General features: G+C 48.2%; 2 protein-coding genes across 3 annotated transcripts in view; one reads left to right on the forward strand and one right to left on the reverse strand.

Annotated features, from left to right (window-relative positions):
- The window catches only part of map3k9 (mitogen-activated protein kinase kinase kinase 9), a 12,684-nt gene extending 580 nt beyond the window's left edge, over nt 1-12,104 (forward strand). Inside the window, exons 1-11 of the mRNA XM_061033372.1 lie at nt 1-162; nt 1,427-1,840; nt 5,083-5,263; nt 5,681-5,829; nt 5,944-6,119; nt 7,467-7,707; nt 8,669-8,791; nt 8,883-9,027; nt 9,363-9,475; nt 10,108-10,836; nt 11,531-12,104. The exon at nt 1-162 is cut by the window's left edge and continues 580 nt beyond it. Coding sequence (XP_060889355.1) covers nt 1-162; nt 1,427-1,840; nt 5,083-5,263; nt 5,681-5,829; nt 5,944-6,119; nt 7,467-7,707; nt 8,669-8,791; nt 8,883-9,027; nt 9,363-9,475; nt 10,108-10,836; nt 11,531-11,970 — 2,873 coding nt within the window. The 3' untranslated portion in view covers nt 11,971-12,104. The remainder of the gene's footprint in view (nt 163-1,426; nt 1,841-5,082; nt 5,264-5,680; nt 5,830-5,943; nt 6,120-7,466; nt 7,708-8,668; nt 8,792-8,882; nt 9,028-9,362; nt 9,476-10,107; nt 10,837-11,530) is intronic.
- A 5,093-nt stretch (nt 12,105-17,197) lies between these two features.
- LOC132961640 (tetratricopeptide repeat protein 9A) overlaps nt 17,198-17,500 on the reverse strand; it is a 7,850-nt gene continuing 7,547 nt past the window's right edge. For both annotated transcript variants that reach the window (XM_061033374.1, XM_061033375.1), the window contains exon 4: nt 17,198-17,500. This exon is cut by the window's right edge. The gene's annotated coding sequence lies outside the window, so the exon portion shown is untranslated.

Consider the following 17,500-nt stretch of genomic DNA (forward strand, 5'->3'; position numbering starts at 1 on the left):
TGTCCAAAGACTCCCTGGTGTCCGGGGATGAGGGCTGGTGGACCGGCATGATCGCGGACCGGGTGGGCATCTTCCCCTCTAATTATGTGAGCAAAGGGAACGGCATACCGGAGGAGATCCGGGACACTCCGGAGCAGCAGTACTCAGTGCCTCCTCTACACCGTGAGTATCCCATTGTGCTATATACCTGAGCTAATCAAACGAGGGTGCTATGCTATCACAGGTCCTGCTCTGTGCTTGGTCAGGAGGCCAGAGAGAGAGAGAGAGAGAGAGAGAGAGAGAGAGAGAGCTGTGTCATGGCAGACTCTCTCCTGCTGGCCTACACAGTCCTGACTGCTGGTCCCAGCATCCCCTCAGCTTCAGGACCATTCTTTAACCCCCACCTGTCAAACAAACAAACAAACAAACAAACAGGCAGCTGCGGTCAGTGATGCACACATCCTCCCCCCCCCCCCCCCATCCTCAGCAGGAAGAATATCAACAGAAGTGAGCATGCAACTCCTTCAAACACAACACCAGATCATCTCCAAATGTTCACCTTCACAACGCCCTCTAAAGAAATGCATCGACTTCAGATGCATTCACTTACAATAGATGTGGTGTTTGCAGAGAGAGGGAGAGAGGGAGAGGGAGGGCGAGAGAGGAAGCTTCTGCAGCTCAATGTGCAGCCGAGGCCTCAGACAGACTCAGTAAGCAGAATCCAGAGCAGCACTGCAGAGTGGAGATACTCTGTGTGTTCTTTGTGAAGCTTCACTTCCTGCAGACGATGACAACATCAGTATGTGAGCGTAAACAGGCTGATAAAGCGAGGGCGGTCCACGCCGTCTCAGCTGTCTTTGTTGGCGTTCAGCTCTTCACACTCTGCAGCAGCAGCTGGCCTACTTTCCCACAGAATCACACCTGAAATATTCATCAAGGTCAGTCTGCTCGGTGGAGTGTTTCTGAGTCCACAACATGAGAGTGTTTACAGACACAAAGACACAAACCTCATGTAAACTGTCAGAGTGCAGACGGTCATGCAGCAGCAGGTTCATTAGAGCACGGAGATGGTAGAGGTGGCGTGCAGACAGTCTATGGTCGTGCAGCGATCACAGGGAATAAAGGTCACCACCCCCTCCCACTGGCCCCTCCCACTGGCCCCTCCCACTGGCTCCAGGTGAATTCTCCTGATTATATCCTGCTGTGTTCTCACATCAGATCACTCTGACTTTCTGCAGAATAAATACGAGGTGGCTGGAGGAGAAACATTCAGATGTTTGAGTTCATGACGCTCAGACTGATAAACATCACAAAATGTTTTTTCTTTGCAGTTCAGAAGTTTTGCTCTCAGATGAGCGTTTTGTTTGGAGCGAAGGAAACATCGACTGTTTGATGTTGAAATAAAAACCTGTCACTCATTTCATCGTTGTCCTCTCTTTCTCTTGAGTCCTGGAGATCGATTTCTCCGAGCTGACCCTGGAGGAGATCATCGGCGTGGGCGGGTTTGGAAAAGTCTACCGTGCGGTGTGGCGGGGCTTCGAGGTGGCCGTGAAGGCGGCGCGACGGGACCCCGATGAAGACCCCGAGCAGACTCTGGAGAGCGTGCGTCAGGAGGCCAAACTGTTCGCCATGCTCAACCACCAAAACATCATGGCCCTGCTGGGGGTGTGTCTGCTGGAGCCCAACCTGTGCCTGGTCATGGAGTTTGCCCGGGGTGGCGCCCTCAACCGCGCCCTCGCTGGGAAACGCATCCCGCCGTGCACGCTGGTGGACTGGGCCGTGCAGATCGCCCGCGGGATGCTCTACCTCCACAGCCAGGCCATCGTCCCCATCATCCACCGAGACCTCAAGTCCAGCAACAGTAAGAACTCCTCCCCGACCCCCCCTGCATGTTTCTGTGTGAATTAAAACAACGACCACAGGGGGCGCCATGCCCTCGCTCCGGTTGGCCATGATCCATCTCACCATGTAAGAGCTGTTTGGACGTCAACAGAAAACAAAATTTAACAGAATTCAAAGTTTTTTCAGTCATCGATTTTCAAATTAATGTCTGCATTAAAAATATATAAAAAAGAACGTCAATACTTAACAGATTAATGGACGTGTTTAGATTCAGATTCATGTGTGAAACTAAAATATAAATCCTCACATTTAAGAGGCTGAAACAAAATAAAATCCTACATTTTGCTTTAAAGTGAAATTCTTTTTCTGTGTCCTACGGGCCGGATAAAAAGATAAACAGATAAAATAAATAAATGAGACAAATACACTTCCTACACTGCAAAAGTTTACAGGGATTAAAAACAGTAAAGGGATTAAAAACAGTAAAGTTCATAAAGCAGCAACCTCCGGTGTTGAAACATGAGGTCGATGCTGAAGTGTAAAATCCTGCAGTTCCTGGAGTGTCCACTAGAGGCTGGCTGCAGAAGCACAGGAAGTCACATACACACCCATTCTAAAAAGCCAGTTTTTACAGCAGAGATTAACATGTTTACAGCCTGGTTAAAAAAAACAAACAGGTGTGATTAGCTCATGTCTCGATGGACACACACTGTACGGGGGGTGAATGTTTTGATGACTCATCAGTTTTGATTTGATGAAGGATAAGAGTTATTCACAATAAGGCGTGTAGCTGACCTGATTGACAGGTGGGCGCGGTGTAACGGTTTGTCAGGAGGTTTAAAACCCGCCTCAGCTCCAGCTCTCAGCCTGTCGTTAGGTTGACTGAAAGTTAGACTGAGACAGCATTTCCAGCATGGAGACCGCCATCGATGGGACTCCAGCGCCCCCTGCAGGGACAGACGGGGGACGTCACTCAGACTTCATCTGTTAATATTTACATTAGGAATGCAGCGATTGGGTAAATGAGGACCGAGACTGATGTTTGTGTCACTGCTTACAGTCTCCTACAAGGTGACATTTTCACTCAGTTCAAACAGCTGATTTCTTCTGCCCAATGAAAAACCTCTTCTCTGACTCAGCAGGTCAGGTGGGCTGGATGTCCCCATTAAACTGATAAGACACAACAGATCAACCTTTGCAGATCACATCAGCTCTTATCACATTATGTGCAATGTGCTGATGTCTGTCAACGGGCAGATATCGGCCGATAGCGAGGTGAAACAGATCTCTGTGTGTGTGTGTGTGTGTGTGTGTGTGTGTGTGTGTGTGTGTGTGTGTGTGTGTGTGTGTGTGTGTGTGTGTGTGTGTGTGTGTGTGTGTGTGTGTGTGTGTGTGTGTGTGTGTGTGTGTGTGTGTGTGTGTGTGTGTGTGTGTGTGTGTGTGTGTGTGTGTGTGTGTGTGTGTGTGTGTGTGTGTGTGTGTGTGTGTGTGTGTGTGTGTGTGTGTGTGTGTGTGTGTGTGTGTGTGTGTGTGTGTGTGTGTGTGTGTGTGTGTGTGTGTGTGTGTGTGTGTGTGTGTGTGTGTGTGTGTGTGTGTGTGTGTGTGTGTGTGTGTGTGTGTGTGTGTGTGTGTGTGTGTGTGTGTGTGTGTGTGTGTGTGTCTGTGAGATCTTACATTTCACCCGACTGGATCCCCTAAATCCCAAGCCTATTACTGAGGACTTAGCGTGCGCCCTGCCCCCTGGCGCCCTATTGGACGCTCCCTCAGCACACACAGCCAGCCTCTGCCTGTCATTGGCTCGCCGTGTGGTGATCAGCTCAGGAGCGTCACGTCCTATAGGCCGCTTTAAAGAGTTAAAGTGTGTCCCACTAGAGTGTCTCTGAGGGGGAACCCCCCCCCCCCCCCCCCCGGGACAGGACGGGAGGACTGTCACCACGATTTACAACTTAATCTAAACGCCATTGAACTTGTTCTAAATGTAAACAAACCTGAGGAGCCGGTGTAAGGTCAGAGGTCAGTTAGTGATCACTCTCTGGTGTTCATTCACGATACCTAAAGTCGTGCAGCCTCCACTCTGTCTTTTTGGAAGGGACATAAAAGTAACTTTAACACCAAAAGCCATCTTCTCTTCATCGCTCTCTGCATGGCGCCCGCGTGCTTCCTGTGTTTAGTCAACTCATACTTTTATTGGTTGATTTGTTTGCAGCCTGATTTCTGGCAGATAGCTCATAACTTAAGAGCAATTACAAAAAAAATCTCTTGATCTCATTTCGACTCCCAGCGATGTAAAAACAGGGACCAGGTTTTTTTTTTTAAATCAGGACTTCCTCTTTCAGAAGTCTCCTGTTTCATGTTCAGCTGGTTCTTCTTTTTTTTTTGCCCCCACCCTTAATTTATTCTCTCTTTTCGGTCCCTTACTACTTTTTTTTTATATGCTTTTATTGCAATACATATAGAGAGTCAGGTTAAGCATACTGTTAAAGAAATAAAAAAAAGAAGTAGGAAAGGATTAAATGCGGGTTCTTCTAAACCACTTCATGAGAAGCTCGTGTCTAATCGTTGGTTACAGAACTTCAGAAGGCGCTCGGGACGTTTTTAAAGACGTGGTCGACTGAGACTCCGCCCAGTGACGCAGCGCTGAGGTAAAGGAGTGGAACGATGACGAAGCTGACGCCAAAAACATGAATGGGTGTTCATTAAAGTGGAGCAGCGAGCGTCTAAAATCTAAACATTTAATCCACTTCATTAAGAATCATGTGCAGGTGTGTTTAATGTTTCCTGCAGCTTTAAGGGTCTGAAACATTAGAGCCATACATGCAGCAGATGTAAGGGGGGGGGGGGCGCAGCCTGCAGACACGCCCTCTGCACTGGGCGCAGCAGCTGGACCGGCGTGGTGGTTTAGGAGGAGCGGCGTCTGAAGAGACTATTTCTGGAGTTTCTCTTTACTTCTCATGTTTGTTTGAGATGTTTTGAATTTATTCAGATTGTAGTTTCTGTGTTTCTGTTTCTCAGCTTCTCTGTTTCTTCTTCTCTCCTTTCATCCCCGTTTGCTTCGTCCACCATGTCTCTCTTTTTTTTTTGCATTTCCACATTTATTCAAATCCTCCTCCTCCTCCTCCTCCTCCTCCTCCCACCGCCCCTCCAAACATCACAACCCCCGTCGGTCACATGAAACCCGGTCACCCCGCCTGCCAATCTGCACGCATTCCCCCCCCCCCCCCCCCATCCTACAACCCAAAACCCCCCCTCATCAACTCCCAGTCCTGATCCTGGAGCGGGTGGAGATGGAAGACCTGAGCCACAAGACCCTGAAGATCACAGACTTTGGATTGGCGCGGGAGTGGCATCGCACCACCAAGATGAGCGCCGCCGGCACCTACGCCTGGATGGCGCCCGAAGTCATCCGCTCGTCCACGTTCTCCAAGGGGAGCGACATTTGGAGGTGGGCAGAGGAGGAGTAATCACATTGTTTGCCATTTTTGTCCCTTGTGGCGCAGCGCCGTAGCTAGGCCAATCTCACAGCCACCGACGTCTCCTGCCGGCGCCGTGATGGACGGACGCCGACACAAACACTTGAAGGAATCTTGGTGTTCATGACAGCTGTCCTGTTCTACTTCTTCCCCTGATTTCCGACTCTTTCCACTCTCCTATCTCTACAATAAAGCCACAAAAAATAAAAATACATATTTTTTTATTAACTTGGCCTTCGGGGGCGGGCCGCCCCCCCTAATATAATGGTAGGGGAAACACTGGTACATTGACATGACGCCTTGAGGATATTAAATCATGAGACGTTAGGGAGTCTCATTTTTCAAAAGTTAAAGTTTACTTCAGCCTTTTTTTTTTTTAAACGTTCCAGCTATGGCGTGCTGCTGTGGGAGCTGCTGACAGGAGAAGTTCCGTTTCGGGGAATCGACAGTCTCGCCGTGGCCTATGGGGTCGCCATGAACAAGCTGGCTCTGCCCATCCCCTCCACCTGTCCTGAACCTTTTGCACGCCTGATGGAGGGTAAGAGGAGCAACAGATGATGTGTCAGAGAGATACCCCTGAACATGAATAATTAATAATCAATCGAGTACGGATCACCTCGTGTGACTGCGTCCTAACTGTTTGTTTTTTCAGAGTGCTGGAGCTCGGACCCTCACTCCCGGCCTCAGTTCACAGCGATCCTGGACCAGCTGACGTCCATCGAGGAGTCGGGCTTCTTTGAGATGCCAGCAGAGTCTTTCCACTCGCTGCAGGACGACTGGAAGCTGGAGATCCAGGAAATGTTCGACCAGCTGAGGACCAAGGAGAAGGTACAGATGAGACGCCGTTTTTTAGTTTAGTTTAATCGTTTATTTGAATCAGGGACAAAAAAAAACCATTAGTCTCAGAAGAGATGCTTTGTACCATATTTAGCTAGCTATTTCCATCTGTTGTCCCTGGGCAGATGATGGCAACAACCTGGGCCCGGTTTCAACATGGTTCTAAAGGACTCATAGGTACTTACATTGAGGAGAGGCTTTAGTGGATGTAACAGAATCCTCTCGGGGAACTGCACCACATGAAGTACTGACTGACTCAGATGGTTATTATGTTATTCAGAGGCTGACACAGTAACATGAAGGATCCTACAGAAGCTGTTTCCACATCTACACTCCTGAAAATATCTCCAGCTGGTCTCTTCCTAAAGGGGGGCGAGCTGACAGACCGGTCCTGTGGGTAACACACTTACTGTTAACAAGAACCTCATTAACATCTTTTCAGGTTTTAAAAAAATAAGACCTGACTCATCGTTAAGTAAAATGAGATGTGATAATCTGCAGGAAGGATTTCTCCTTTGTGTTCCTCTTGTTCCTGTTGTCCACACTTCCTCTCTGCTGAGGTGGAGGTCGGAGCAGGAAGGAGGACGGCGGTGATTGTGGGGACGACACAGTCTGATGGTGGAGGCGGGGCGTCAGGGACGTCAGGTGGTAGTAGCGCCCGATCACCTCGCTAAAGGTCGGGGGAGCTCATTCTACTCGAGAGAGCCTCTGCTGCAAACTCGTCTTTAAAGTCTTAATATGTGATTTTTCACACTTAAATATATAAATCAAGTATCTCCTCTGAAAATAACTCTGTGAGTCATGACTGTCTACAATGGGTGTAACACCCGAGTCCCACTGTCTGTGATGTTTTCAGAGTTTTCAGAGTCCTATCTTCACTTTGTTTACATTGCCAGGACGGCCGGCTGACTCCTCCCCTCGTGTATAAAAGTTGTTTAATTGAGGGACTAGAGAAAAGAAGAATAACATACTGTACTCACTGCTTAACTGTGTTTCTAGATCACGCTCATTTCAGGTAAATTTACATGCAGTGTGAAGATACGAGCAGAATAAAGATCGCTAGCATTAGCATGCTAACACAACAATGCAGCGCGAGTTGTTTTGGTTTCATGCTGGTGCTCAAGGGCGACATCTGCTGGATCAAAGAATCACATATAAAGACTTTAAAGACCAAAAATATACATAAAAAGGATCCAGATCAAATGTATTATGAGATATAAACGATGGATCTGTCGGTACTCTTCAGCCTCTGCTCTAATAACATTCTTATGTTTTGAAGGTAAAGATCGAGGGTTCAATGTCGATGATTCACGGGCTTCATGTCATTTCGTCCTTCAGGAGCTGCGCTCGTGGGAGGAGGAGCTGACCCAAGCGGCGCTGCAGCAGAAGTGCCAGGAGGAGGCGCTGAGGAGGCGCGAGCAGGAGCTGGCCGAGCGCGAGATCCACATCCTGGAGCGAGAGCTCAACATCATCATCCACCAGCTGTACCAGGAGAAGCCTCACGTGGAGAGCAGGCAGGGCAAGTTCCGCCGCAACCGCCTTAAACTGAAGGACGGGAACAGGATCAGCCTGCCCTCAGGTACGGCAACGAGACGCCATGACGCTGCGTATGTCAGACAGTCTGCACACGAGATCAGGGCCGAGTCAGAGCAGAGTCAGGCTGTGGAGATAGAAGACGTTTAACTGCAGGCCAGAGAGGCGGGGTGTCATATGTTCTTCTTGTTGGTCTGTTGTGGATTGTTTGGTCGGGTTTTGATGCTGCTGTCATGGTCGCCTACGATGCAGTAACAAGTTGTAAATCAATGCATAAACATTGGTTTTGATCAGGTGTTATATTTAGCTTAGCATCACTGTCATTGTTTACTCTCTAGCTGCTTTCACACCTGCAGAAACCTCCTGATATTTTAAAGATCTAGTGTCTGAATGACTGAATGAAGAGGAAATGGCAACTGTTTTAAAATGTGAAATCTTTGTATGGAGGCTGTAGTCCTCAAAGCAGGCAGCACGTGTTCAAATCCGACCATCGTTTGTTTGACACAGGTGTGGTTGTAGAAACATCTCAGGGTTGGCTGAGGCTTTGGGGAAGGGGCCCAATGTGAGATCTTCTCATGGGGCCCTGAAATCCTGAAGACGCCCCTGAGCATATCACCATCTACGAGCCTTTCACACTCTCTTCACCCGGAGTTTCTCCTCCAGCCTCCTCGTATTTATTCTGCAGAAAGTCGTATAAATATTCTCATTACAGCGTCATGTAGAGTACTGCGTCCGGCATTTACGCTTCATTATAACCCTATGAGCCCCCCCCCTCCTGTCTGACAGAGAGTCTCCTGCTGTGAGGTGCATGTGTGATCAGCCAGATCAGGAGAATATCTGGAGCAGTCCTCCTGACGTTATCTAGATTTGTTAAGAAGTCCAGATGTGAAAACGCTTCATGACGTTGTTGCTTCTCTTTCATAAATATCCAAAGTGTCTTCATCTGTTTCTTCGTTCAATTAAATGCTTATTTTTCACCCGCTGGTTTATTTGAATTCCTCATTTAGATTTTCAGCACAAAATCACGGTGCAGGCGTCTCCCTCTCACGATCGGAGGCGGAGTCTGCTCAGCAGTAGTTCCAGTCCGCCGTCGAGCCCGGCCATGCTGCCCCGCCTCCGAGCCATCCAGCGTAAGACCCCGTCAGAGACTTGAGTTCACCTGGTGTCCGAGCCGCTGTGTAACATCTGTTTTCAAACTGTGTGTTCTGGTCTTGTTTGCAGTCACTCCAGGTGAGGGCTGCACGGCGTGGGGTCGCGGTGGTGCGAGTGTCCTGCAGGACGAAGACGAGGCCGAGAGGAAGGGGTCCAGAAAGAAGGGCAGGACTCGGGGGGGCGGCCCGTACAGAGAGCACAGCGCTGATGCAAGGTGAGGGGACAAGAACGTAGAGCGAGACACCTGAGCCCTTCCAGAGAGGGGGCGTGGTCAGACACAGCTCATTTACATATTTAAAGGTACAGACACAGAAACAGCCTGTTCTGAGCAGGGCTGAAATAGAGGGGTTTATAGACATGATGAAATACAGGATCAGAGTGGATTTAGAACAAGAAACTTCACACACATGTTGAAGAGGAGCTCTGAGACTTATTTAAACTGAAGAAGAAGAAGAGGAGATGTCACCTTTAACGGTGAGTTGACACAAAGTCTGTGAAACACCCTCTGAGCCTGTTTCTGACTCTTTGTCTCTCCATCCTTCCTGACAGTGTGAAGCCTCCCCACGAGGGCAGCAGGCAGCGCTCCTGCAGCGCCCCAAACCTCCGCAGGTCTCCCAGACACAGTCCAGCCGTGCCCGGGGTGCCGAGCCTCGTGGAGATGGGTAAGAAGAGACCAGCTGATTTAAAGTCTATTTCATGCAGTGAACAGCTGAAGTTATTCTTCAGACTGGAAACAGAGAAGGAGAGGATCCTGCTTCCTGCTTTTTATTTTTTATTGACATTTTTTTATTGACATTTTTATGACATCACAATACAAACAAGAGTGAAAACCCACAACCCAATCCATGGACATAACCCCCCCCCCCCCCCCCCCCCCCCCCCCCAGAACACACAAACACACACTCACAACCAGAGAGGAGGTACACATATAGTTCATCTAAACCCTGTGACACAAAAGCATACATATCATTATACATCATCCAAGCTGTCCGCCATAGAAATGTCCATAAATAAAACAAGAAAAAAAGATAAATCCATACAGGTACAAATGCTGTCAGGGTAAGTCCAAATCTTGCAAGAAGGGACCCCAAGATTCTTCCCATTTATGTTTACATTTTGAATCATGTGTATCACTGAGACCAGTTTCTGAGGCGTGGTGGAGTTGGTGTCTTCCAGTCTTTCAAAATCATTTTTTCCCTCCCACCATGCCCCTCAAAAGATCTGTTTGGGTATCTGCTTCAGATGCTTTTAAAGAAACTAGAATGTACTCTGACATGAGCGTTCCTGTTTTTAGAAAATGAAGACTGCTGCTTCAGCACGGAGCCGGGAGCCCCCCCTGGTCAGACCTACCTCTGCCTCCCCTTCCAGAAAGACTCCCACCCTGCTGCTGCTGCTGCTGCTGACGCCGATGGAGACGAGTACGGACCCGGGGGTCAGGTCCCAGGTACCCCGCCCTGCAGGAAGAGCCCGGGCGGGGGCCGGCGGTCTGAGCTGGTCCTGCTGGGTTGTGGCGCTCTGCTGGCCGCCGTGGGACTCGGCTGTAACCTGCTCGCCGCGGCCCAGCCGGAGGAGAGCGTCAAATCCCGATGGGAGAGTTTCTTCCACCGAGGGGGGGGCCAGAGGCGGAGCACCAGCCCTCAGACTCGCAGACTGTTCCGGCGGGAGAGCCCGCTGAAGCCCCCGGCGCCCTCGCTGCCCTCCTCCTACACGTTGCTGTCCTTATCCTCCGTGTCCGACTGCAACTCCACGCGCTCGCTGATCCGCTCGGACAGCGAGGAGCTGGTGGTGTACCGCCCGGCCTCGACGCCCGTGACTCAAACGCCGGTCAACCCGCTGGTCAACACCCACCTGGAGAGCTTCAAGAGGAACCCGCGCCAGTCCCTCACGCCCACCCACGTTCCCTCCGCCCCCCCGAGCTCCTCGCGCGGCCTGAGACGAACGCCGTCAGACGGAGCCATCAAGAAGAGCTGCCTCGCCAACAACCTGGAACCTTTACCTGAGAAGACGGCGTTGGAGAACACGGGTAAAGTTCATCCTGATCTCACAGATTTCACATCAAAATATAGAAAACAGTCTGATGATGTATTAACCTCCAAACGGACAGATAGAGAGCGACCGCCGTCTGCGTCACGTTCAGTCATTCTGTCTCTTCAGTAAAAGTTAAATATTCCACTCTTAACTTGGGACCCCTTGTGTCCCCCATACGGACCTCTGGCAGTCCCCGGACCCCCCTTTGAGAACCCTTCTGATAGACTTAAAGTCTTCATATGTGATTTTTCACTCTTAAATATATAAATCAAGTATCTCCTCTGAAAATAACTCTGTGAGTCATGACTGTCTACAATGGGTGTAACACCCGAGTCCCACTGTCTGTGATGTTTTCAGAGTTTTCAGAGTCCTATCTTCACTTTGTTTACATCGCCCGGACGGCCGGCTGACTCCTCCCCTCGTGTATAAAAGTTGTTTAATTGAGGGACTAGAGAAAAGAAGAATAACATACTGTACTCACTGCTTAACTGTGTTTCTAGATCACGCTCATTTCAGGTAAATTTACATGCAGTGTGAAGATACGAGCAGAATAAAGATCGCTAGCATTAGCATGCTAACACAACAATGCAGCGCCAGACTGGAGACTTTGAAATGAGATTTAAAATCCAAAAGAGAGAAGAGACTCCCCCCCCCCCCATGTTGAACTTCCTGTCTGTCTCCCCCTCCAGGTGTCTTCAGAGGTTTCAAAGAGGACTGTCGTGAAGTCCCCCGCCTCCCCGATCCAAACATCGTGTTCCCTCCGACTCCTCGCCGTCGCTGTGCTCCTGAACGCCCCAAAACCCTCGACTTTGTGGCCCGGCCTCGGCCCTCCCCGCGGGCGCGCTGTGACGTGTTCTGGGGGGAGGCGAGGCCGCGGGGAAACGGACTAAACCCGGGTAACGGCGATTCCCCTGCCCACACGTCCAGCACGGAGACGCCTCCGACCGTGGAGTTTGGCGGTGACCCGGCGGCGCTGCGTACCCCGATGGAGGCCCCGACGCCGTACTCCCCCCGTAAGAAGGAGAACCTGCTGGATCAGTCGGACGAGGGTCAGTGTCGGGATGGGACGGTCCCGCTCAGCTTCCCCAAAGACTCGCCGTACCGCTACAGACCGGGATTCTGGTCCTGACTCGGCGCCCGAGAGAGATCCGGCGCCGCAGATCAGACCGTAACGTGGTCGGTTCATCGTCACTTAAACACAGGAAGTCATCGTCCCAGAACGTTTCCACCTCCTGACGTTTGCTGCATCACTTTTCATGATTTTAAAAAACAAACCATGCAAAGTGTGTTTGACCCGTGTGGTCGTCACGGCAACAGAATCACCTTTTTCTTTCTCATCTTTGAAGACGCTTCTTTGGCGAGGAACACATGAGCGGCGTTACGTTTTCCTTTTTTTATAATTTTTAAGCTCGAGACGTGCGTTTGATGAAAGTACACTTTGAGAAAGCGTCCTGAATGTAAAGCTGCTCTGATTGTTTATTTCTCTCTGCTCGTGGTCGATGGCGTTTCTTACTTCCTGTCACCACCGATCACCTGCATCGCCGAGTCGTGTCCCGGGACGGGGTGCGGGGATGTAAACTCTGAGCGACGTCATCTGGAGGCATGTGTGGTGACCAGCTAGGAGACGGACGCCACTGCTGCTGACGCTGACAGGAAGTCACAAACACGACCATGAAAGGTTTCATTATCTCTGTTTTTAAACACCGGCCTTATTTTATTTATATTTTTTATTTTGGGTCTTAATGACGATCAAGAGGTTCAGACTCTCTCTGATAAACCAGCAGCTGTGAAACACGCCGTGACTGCAGCCGCACACTACGGCGCCATTTCCAAAGCGAGCGCCGCGGTCCGTCTCCGGAGCGTGCCAGCGGCGCCACTCCTCTGGAATTCATCGGAGTCTATATTTAAAGGAGCCCGCTGCAGGCACGCGTCAAGAAGGACAGTATAAATCGACCCAGACAGGAAGTCAGAACGTCCGGTCACCTTCAAAATAAAACACAATCTGCAGATCGGATATTTCATCACTTTATCGACATGACATCAAAACAGGCAGCGTTGACGGCGCTCTGATCACGCTCCAGAAACAGACCCAGCGATGCATCGTCTGACGGAGTGAAACCGCGGCGCTGACGGAGAACAGCGAGCACGGCCGTGGCGTCATTTAGACCCAGAATATGAAAACATAAAAACTGTCCCCGGTTTGTTCAAGCTGCTCGTTCTGATCTCAAACTGTGAGCGCGCTCAGTGAGGAGAAGGTGACGCAGGCCCTGGTGGCGTGCGTCTGAAGGTTCACTCTTTTCTTATTCATATTAAGTTATTTAATTTATGTGATGCTTTATTTTTTTATAACTCGACGTCTTTGCCTTGATTTTCTGACTCTGTTGTCTCTGAATGTTTGAGCGTTGTTGCAGCTCGCTTCACATTTCATCGTTTCATGGATGTAAAATCATCTGTGAGGGTTTTCACATCTGAACTCCTGATCATATCTCGATACCTTCAGGAGGACTGCTCCAGATATTCTCCTGACCTGTTTGTTCACACATTTCTTATCTGTAATTTACCCATGTTTGTCTGGACTCTAAAGTTATTTTTTTTATTTAAAGGTCTCATGATGCTGAATCCTCTTCCCCATGTTCCTCTAACTCTAATATGTGTCTCTAGTCCGTCTACAAACCCCCAATGATGAGAAAAGTCCATCCTCTCCGTCTTCTGCCTGCTCCACTTTTCAGAAAATGTCTGCTCAAACAGGCTGTTTGGAGATTTTCCCTTCATGACATCACAAAGGGCAGTAGCCCCTCCCCCAGGTGGGTGACACTCCCACAGCTAGGTGTTTGTTCTGCCCTCTGAGTCTGCCTTCTCACCGTAAACAATAGGACATCGAGAGAGAAAGACCGAGTACACCCAAGCCCTTCCAGAGAGGGGGTGTGGTCAGACACAGCTCATTTACATATTTAAAGGTACAGACACAGAAACAGCCTGTTCTGAGCAGGGCTGAAATAGAGGGGTTTATAGACATGATCAAATACAGGATCAGAGTGGATTTAGAACAAGAAACTTCACAGACATGTTTTGAGGAGCTCTGAGACTTATTTACACTGAAGAAGAAGAGGAGCATATGTGACCTTTAATATGAAGATTGATCTTTATCAGACCCATCAGGATGTTCTGAGATTTTTAACATCATCCATGAAATAAGTAAAGTAAAGAAATAAAGTAACAAGAAGAAAAGGAGAAACCCACTTCCTGTTTATGTCATTATATTTCTGAATGTGAAGTGACCTCTTGGCCTGGAGGAGCGTCACCAAACGTTCGTCTGAATGTGAACGCTTTCCCTGTGAGGTCGGTGCAGACTGTGATCTCGCTCAGTGTTCAATAGGCAGCGTTTCACCGCGGGGCGCCGGTTGGTACAAAGCTCTCCTGCTGAGGTGTCTTTATCTGTCTGAGATGTAACCATGGATCAGCTGATCTCACTGTTGATGAAGGACGATGTTCAGGGGGAGAAGTGATCTGTTGTTGACTGACTTGTATTTGCACTGAAACACTGATTTGAGTAAAATCAAGGTGAACGAGCCGACTGTGTCCCCACTTCTTTCATAAGAGTAGGGATGTCTTGTTTTTTTACTTTTTGAAACCACCTGTTTTAAAATGATACACTTTAATGTTAATGATGGATGCTCTACCTTTAAAAAGACAAACATGTCATAAGACAGGCGTGAAGGAGAGGACTATCTAAAGCTGCAGACAAACTCGGACACAGCGTCTAAAATGCGTCTAAGACGTTGGAAACATTTTAGTACTGACACATTGCGGCTGCTGTTAACGTCCTCTTCTGGATCGCCATCAAACTTCAGTGTCAGAATATCGATTTCCCAGAGACATTAAATAAAACATCTGCTCCGTAAAACAGATTTTTAAACTTCAATGCTGCTCTGTTTGCTTTCCAGGAAACTGAAGTCTCGATGTCTGAAGCAGGTGATCATTTCATTTCGATGTAAAGTGTCTCCTCTCGTTGTTTTGAACATCTCCAGGTGATTAAAGGAAGATAAATATAGCAGAAATCACGTTTATCCTCTGTAAATATCTCTCAGTAATGACTGTGTGTAGACCCTCCCCTATCGGATAAAAAGCACAAGCAGCCACCGGCCTAAACCATCCAACCGCAGAAGAGGAGCAGGATCCAAGATGGCTGACTCCAGTCAGAAGCATCAGACCGAAGGCCTTCCTCCAGCTTGTCCTTCACCTAAAACCGTGTGCTCTCATGCTTTAAAAGCTTTAGACGAACAGAGAATTAAAACAGGAGTCGATACTTTCTTACCTCATAATTTGACATTTGCATTTGGTAGAACAATTTTTAATGCCATTTGTGCTCGACTCCTAATACTGTCTGAATGTAATCCAAACGTATGCAAAATATAAGGAGCAGTACATAACTCTGATCCCTAGTGTTTAAAATGTGTACTGCAGTCTAAACATCATAGAGAGCTGTCTCCCCCCCCTCTCTAGAGTCCATGCTCACACAGGTCACCATGTGGTGGACTCTGAAGCTTCAGTGTTTATCCAGCTCTGCATGGGTCTGTAAACCTTTCTGTGTTCTAACCTCTCTCCATTTTTCAAAAGCATCTCCAATATTGATCCTAGTTTGAGCACGTTTCTGCTCGTGGAGCTTATTAGAAACATGCAGAGGCTTTTTAGGTCGGGTACAATCACTTCTATCTGAACCACTTCTCTTGCCCGCTTCCATCGCTGCAACACCTGTTGACCTGATAACTGCTCTCATATCTGACAAACCGAGGGGTGTCCAAAACGGCCGTGTGGGGGGGTCTTAAAAGCGCCTACCTTCTCTGGTCCAAACAAATCCAGATCATTCAGGAGCAGAATCTAAAGTTAGAAGGAGGACATACTGGCTGCTGCATTGTTGTCAGAGAAGCCAGCACTTCAACATGTTTCCTTAATGATCAGATAGTAAGATACCTTTATCATCTCACTCTCTACACAGCTCACTGATTGGTCCTTTATCATCTCACTCTCTACACATCTCACTGATTGGTCCTTTATCATCTCACTCTCTACACAGCTCACTGATTGGTCCTTTATCATCTCACTCTCTACACAGCTCACTGATTGGTCCTTTATCATCTCACTCTCTACACAGCTCACTGATTGGTCCTTTATCATCTCACTCTCTACACATCTCACTGATTGGTCCTTTATCATCTCACTCTCTACACAGCTCACTGATTGGTCCTTTATCATCTCACTCTCTACACAGCTCACTGATTGGTCCTTTATCATCTCACTCTCTACACATCTCACTGATTGGTCCTTTATCATCTCACTCTCTACACAGCTCACTGATTGGTCCTTTATCATCTCACTCTCTACACAGCTCACTGATTGGTCCTTTATCATCTCACTCTCTACACAGCTCACTGATTGGTCCTTTATCATCTCACTCTCTACACAGCTCACTGATTGGTCCTTTATCATCTCACTCTCTACACAGCTCACTGATTGGTCCTTTATCATCTCACTCTCTACACAGCTCACTGATTGGTCCTTTATCATCTCACTCTCTACACATCTCACTGATTGGTCCTTTATCATCTCACTCTCTACACATCTCACTGATTGGACCTTTATCATCTCACTCTCTACACAGCTCACTGATTGGTCCTTTATCATCTCACTCTCTACACATCTCACTGATTGGTCCTTTATCATCTCACTCTCTACACAGCTCACTGATTGGTCCTTTATCATCTCACTCTCTACACAGCTCACTGATTGGTCCTTTATCATCTCACTCTCTACACAGCTCACTGATTGGTCCTTTATCATCTCACTGTCTACACATCTCACTGATTGGTCCTTTATCATCTCACTCTCTACACAGCTCACTGATTGGTCCTTTATCATCTCACTCTCTACACAGCTCACTGATTGGTCCTTTATCATCTCACTCTCTACACAGCTCACTGACTGGTCCTTTATCATCTCACTCTCTACACAGCTCACTGATTGGACCTTTATCATCTCACTCTCTACACAGCTCACTGATTGGTCCTTTATCATCTCACTCTCTACACAGCTCACTGATTTGTCCTTTAAGATCTTAGAAGGAGACAACTTTAGGAAACCTGAGAGATCTCGTTCAGATGTTTGTGTCTCAGGATCGTCTTTGAGAACATCTTCTTTTGGTCTGAACTCGAGGAGACATCAAGAAGATCTAATCCTAAATTTCACTTTGTTATCATCATCTTTTTTATGATTTAGCGTATCATCGTCTCCTCGCTCTGAAAGTTCCCGAGCTGACAGGTTTAGACTCGTGTTTCCAAAGAATCTGCAGCACGACAGGAAGTAGTTCACACATTTATTACACTCATACCTTTACAGGAAACACACAGTATTTATCGATACAGAAAACGTTGTGGATGAAGTGCTTCGTTTTGGCATTAACACATGAACAGCTTCCCCCTCCTCCGCTCGCTCTGCAGATCCCGTGACCACATGACCATGTGACCACGTGACCACATGACCACGTTCAGCCTCACTGACTGAACGCACTCAGATATGTTGAGAGTGTAAACAAATCTCCATCTTTCGTTGAACTTTGAAGATAAAGTGTGCTGACAGTTTGTTTGTTTTGGAACACGTCTTGT

Source organism: Labrus mixtus, unplaced genomic scaffold (assembly GCF_963584025.1).
Source record: "Labrus mixtus unplaced genomic scaffold, fLabMix1.1 SCAFFOLD_174, whole genome shotgun sequence".
In the NCBI taxonomy this organism is placed as follows: domain Eukaryota; kingdom Metazoa; phylum Chordata; class Actinopteri; order Labriformes; family Labridae; genus Labrus; species Labrus mixtus.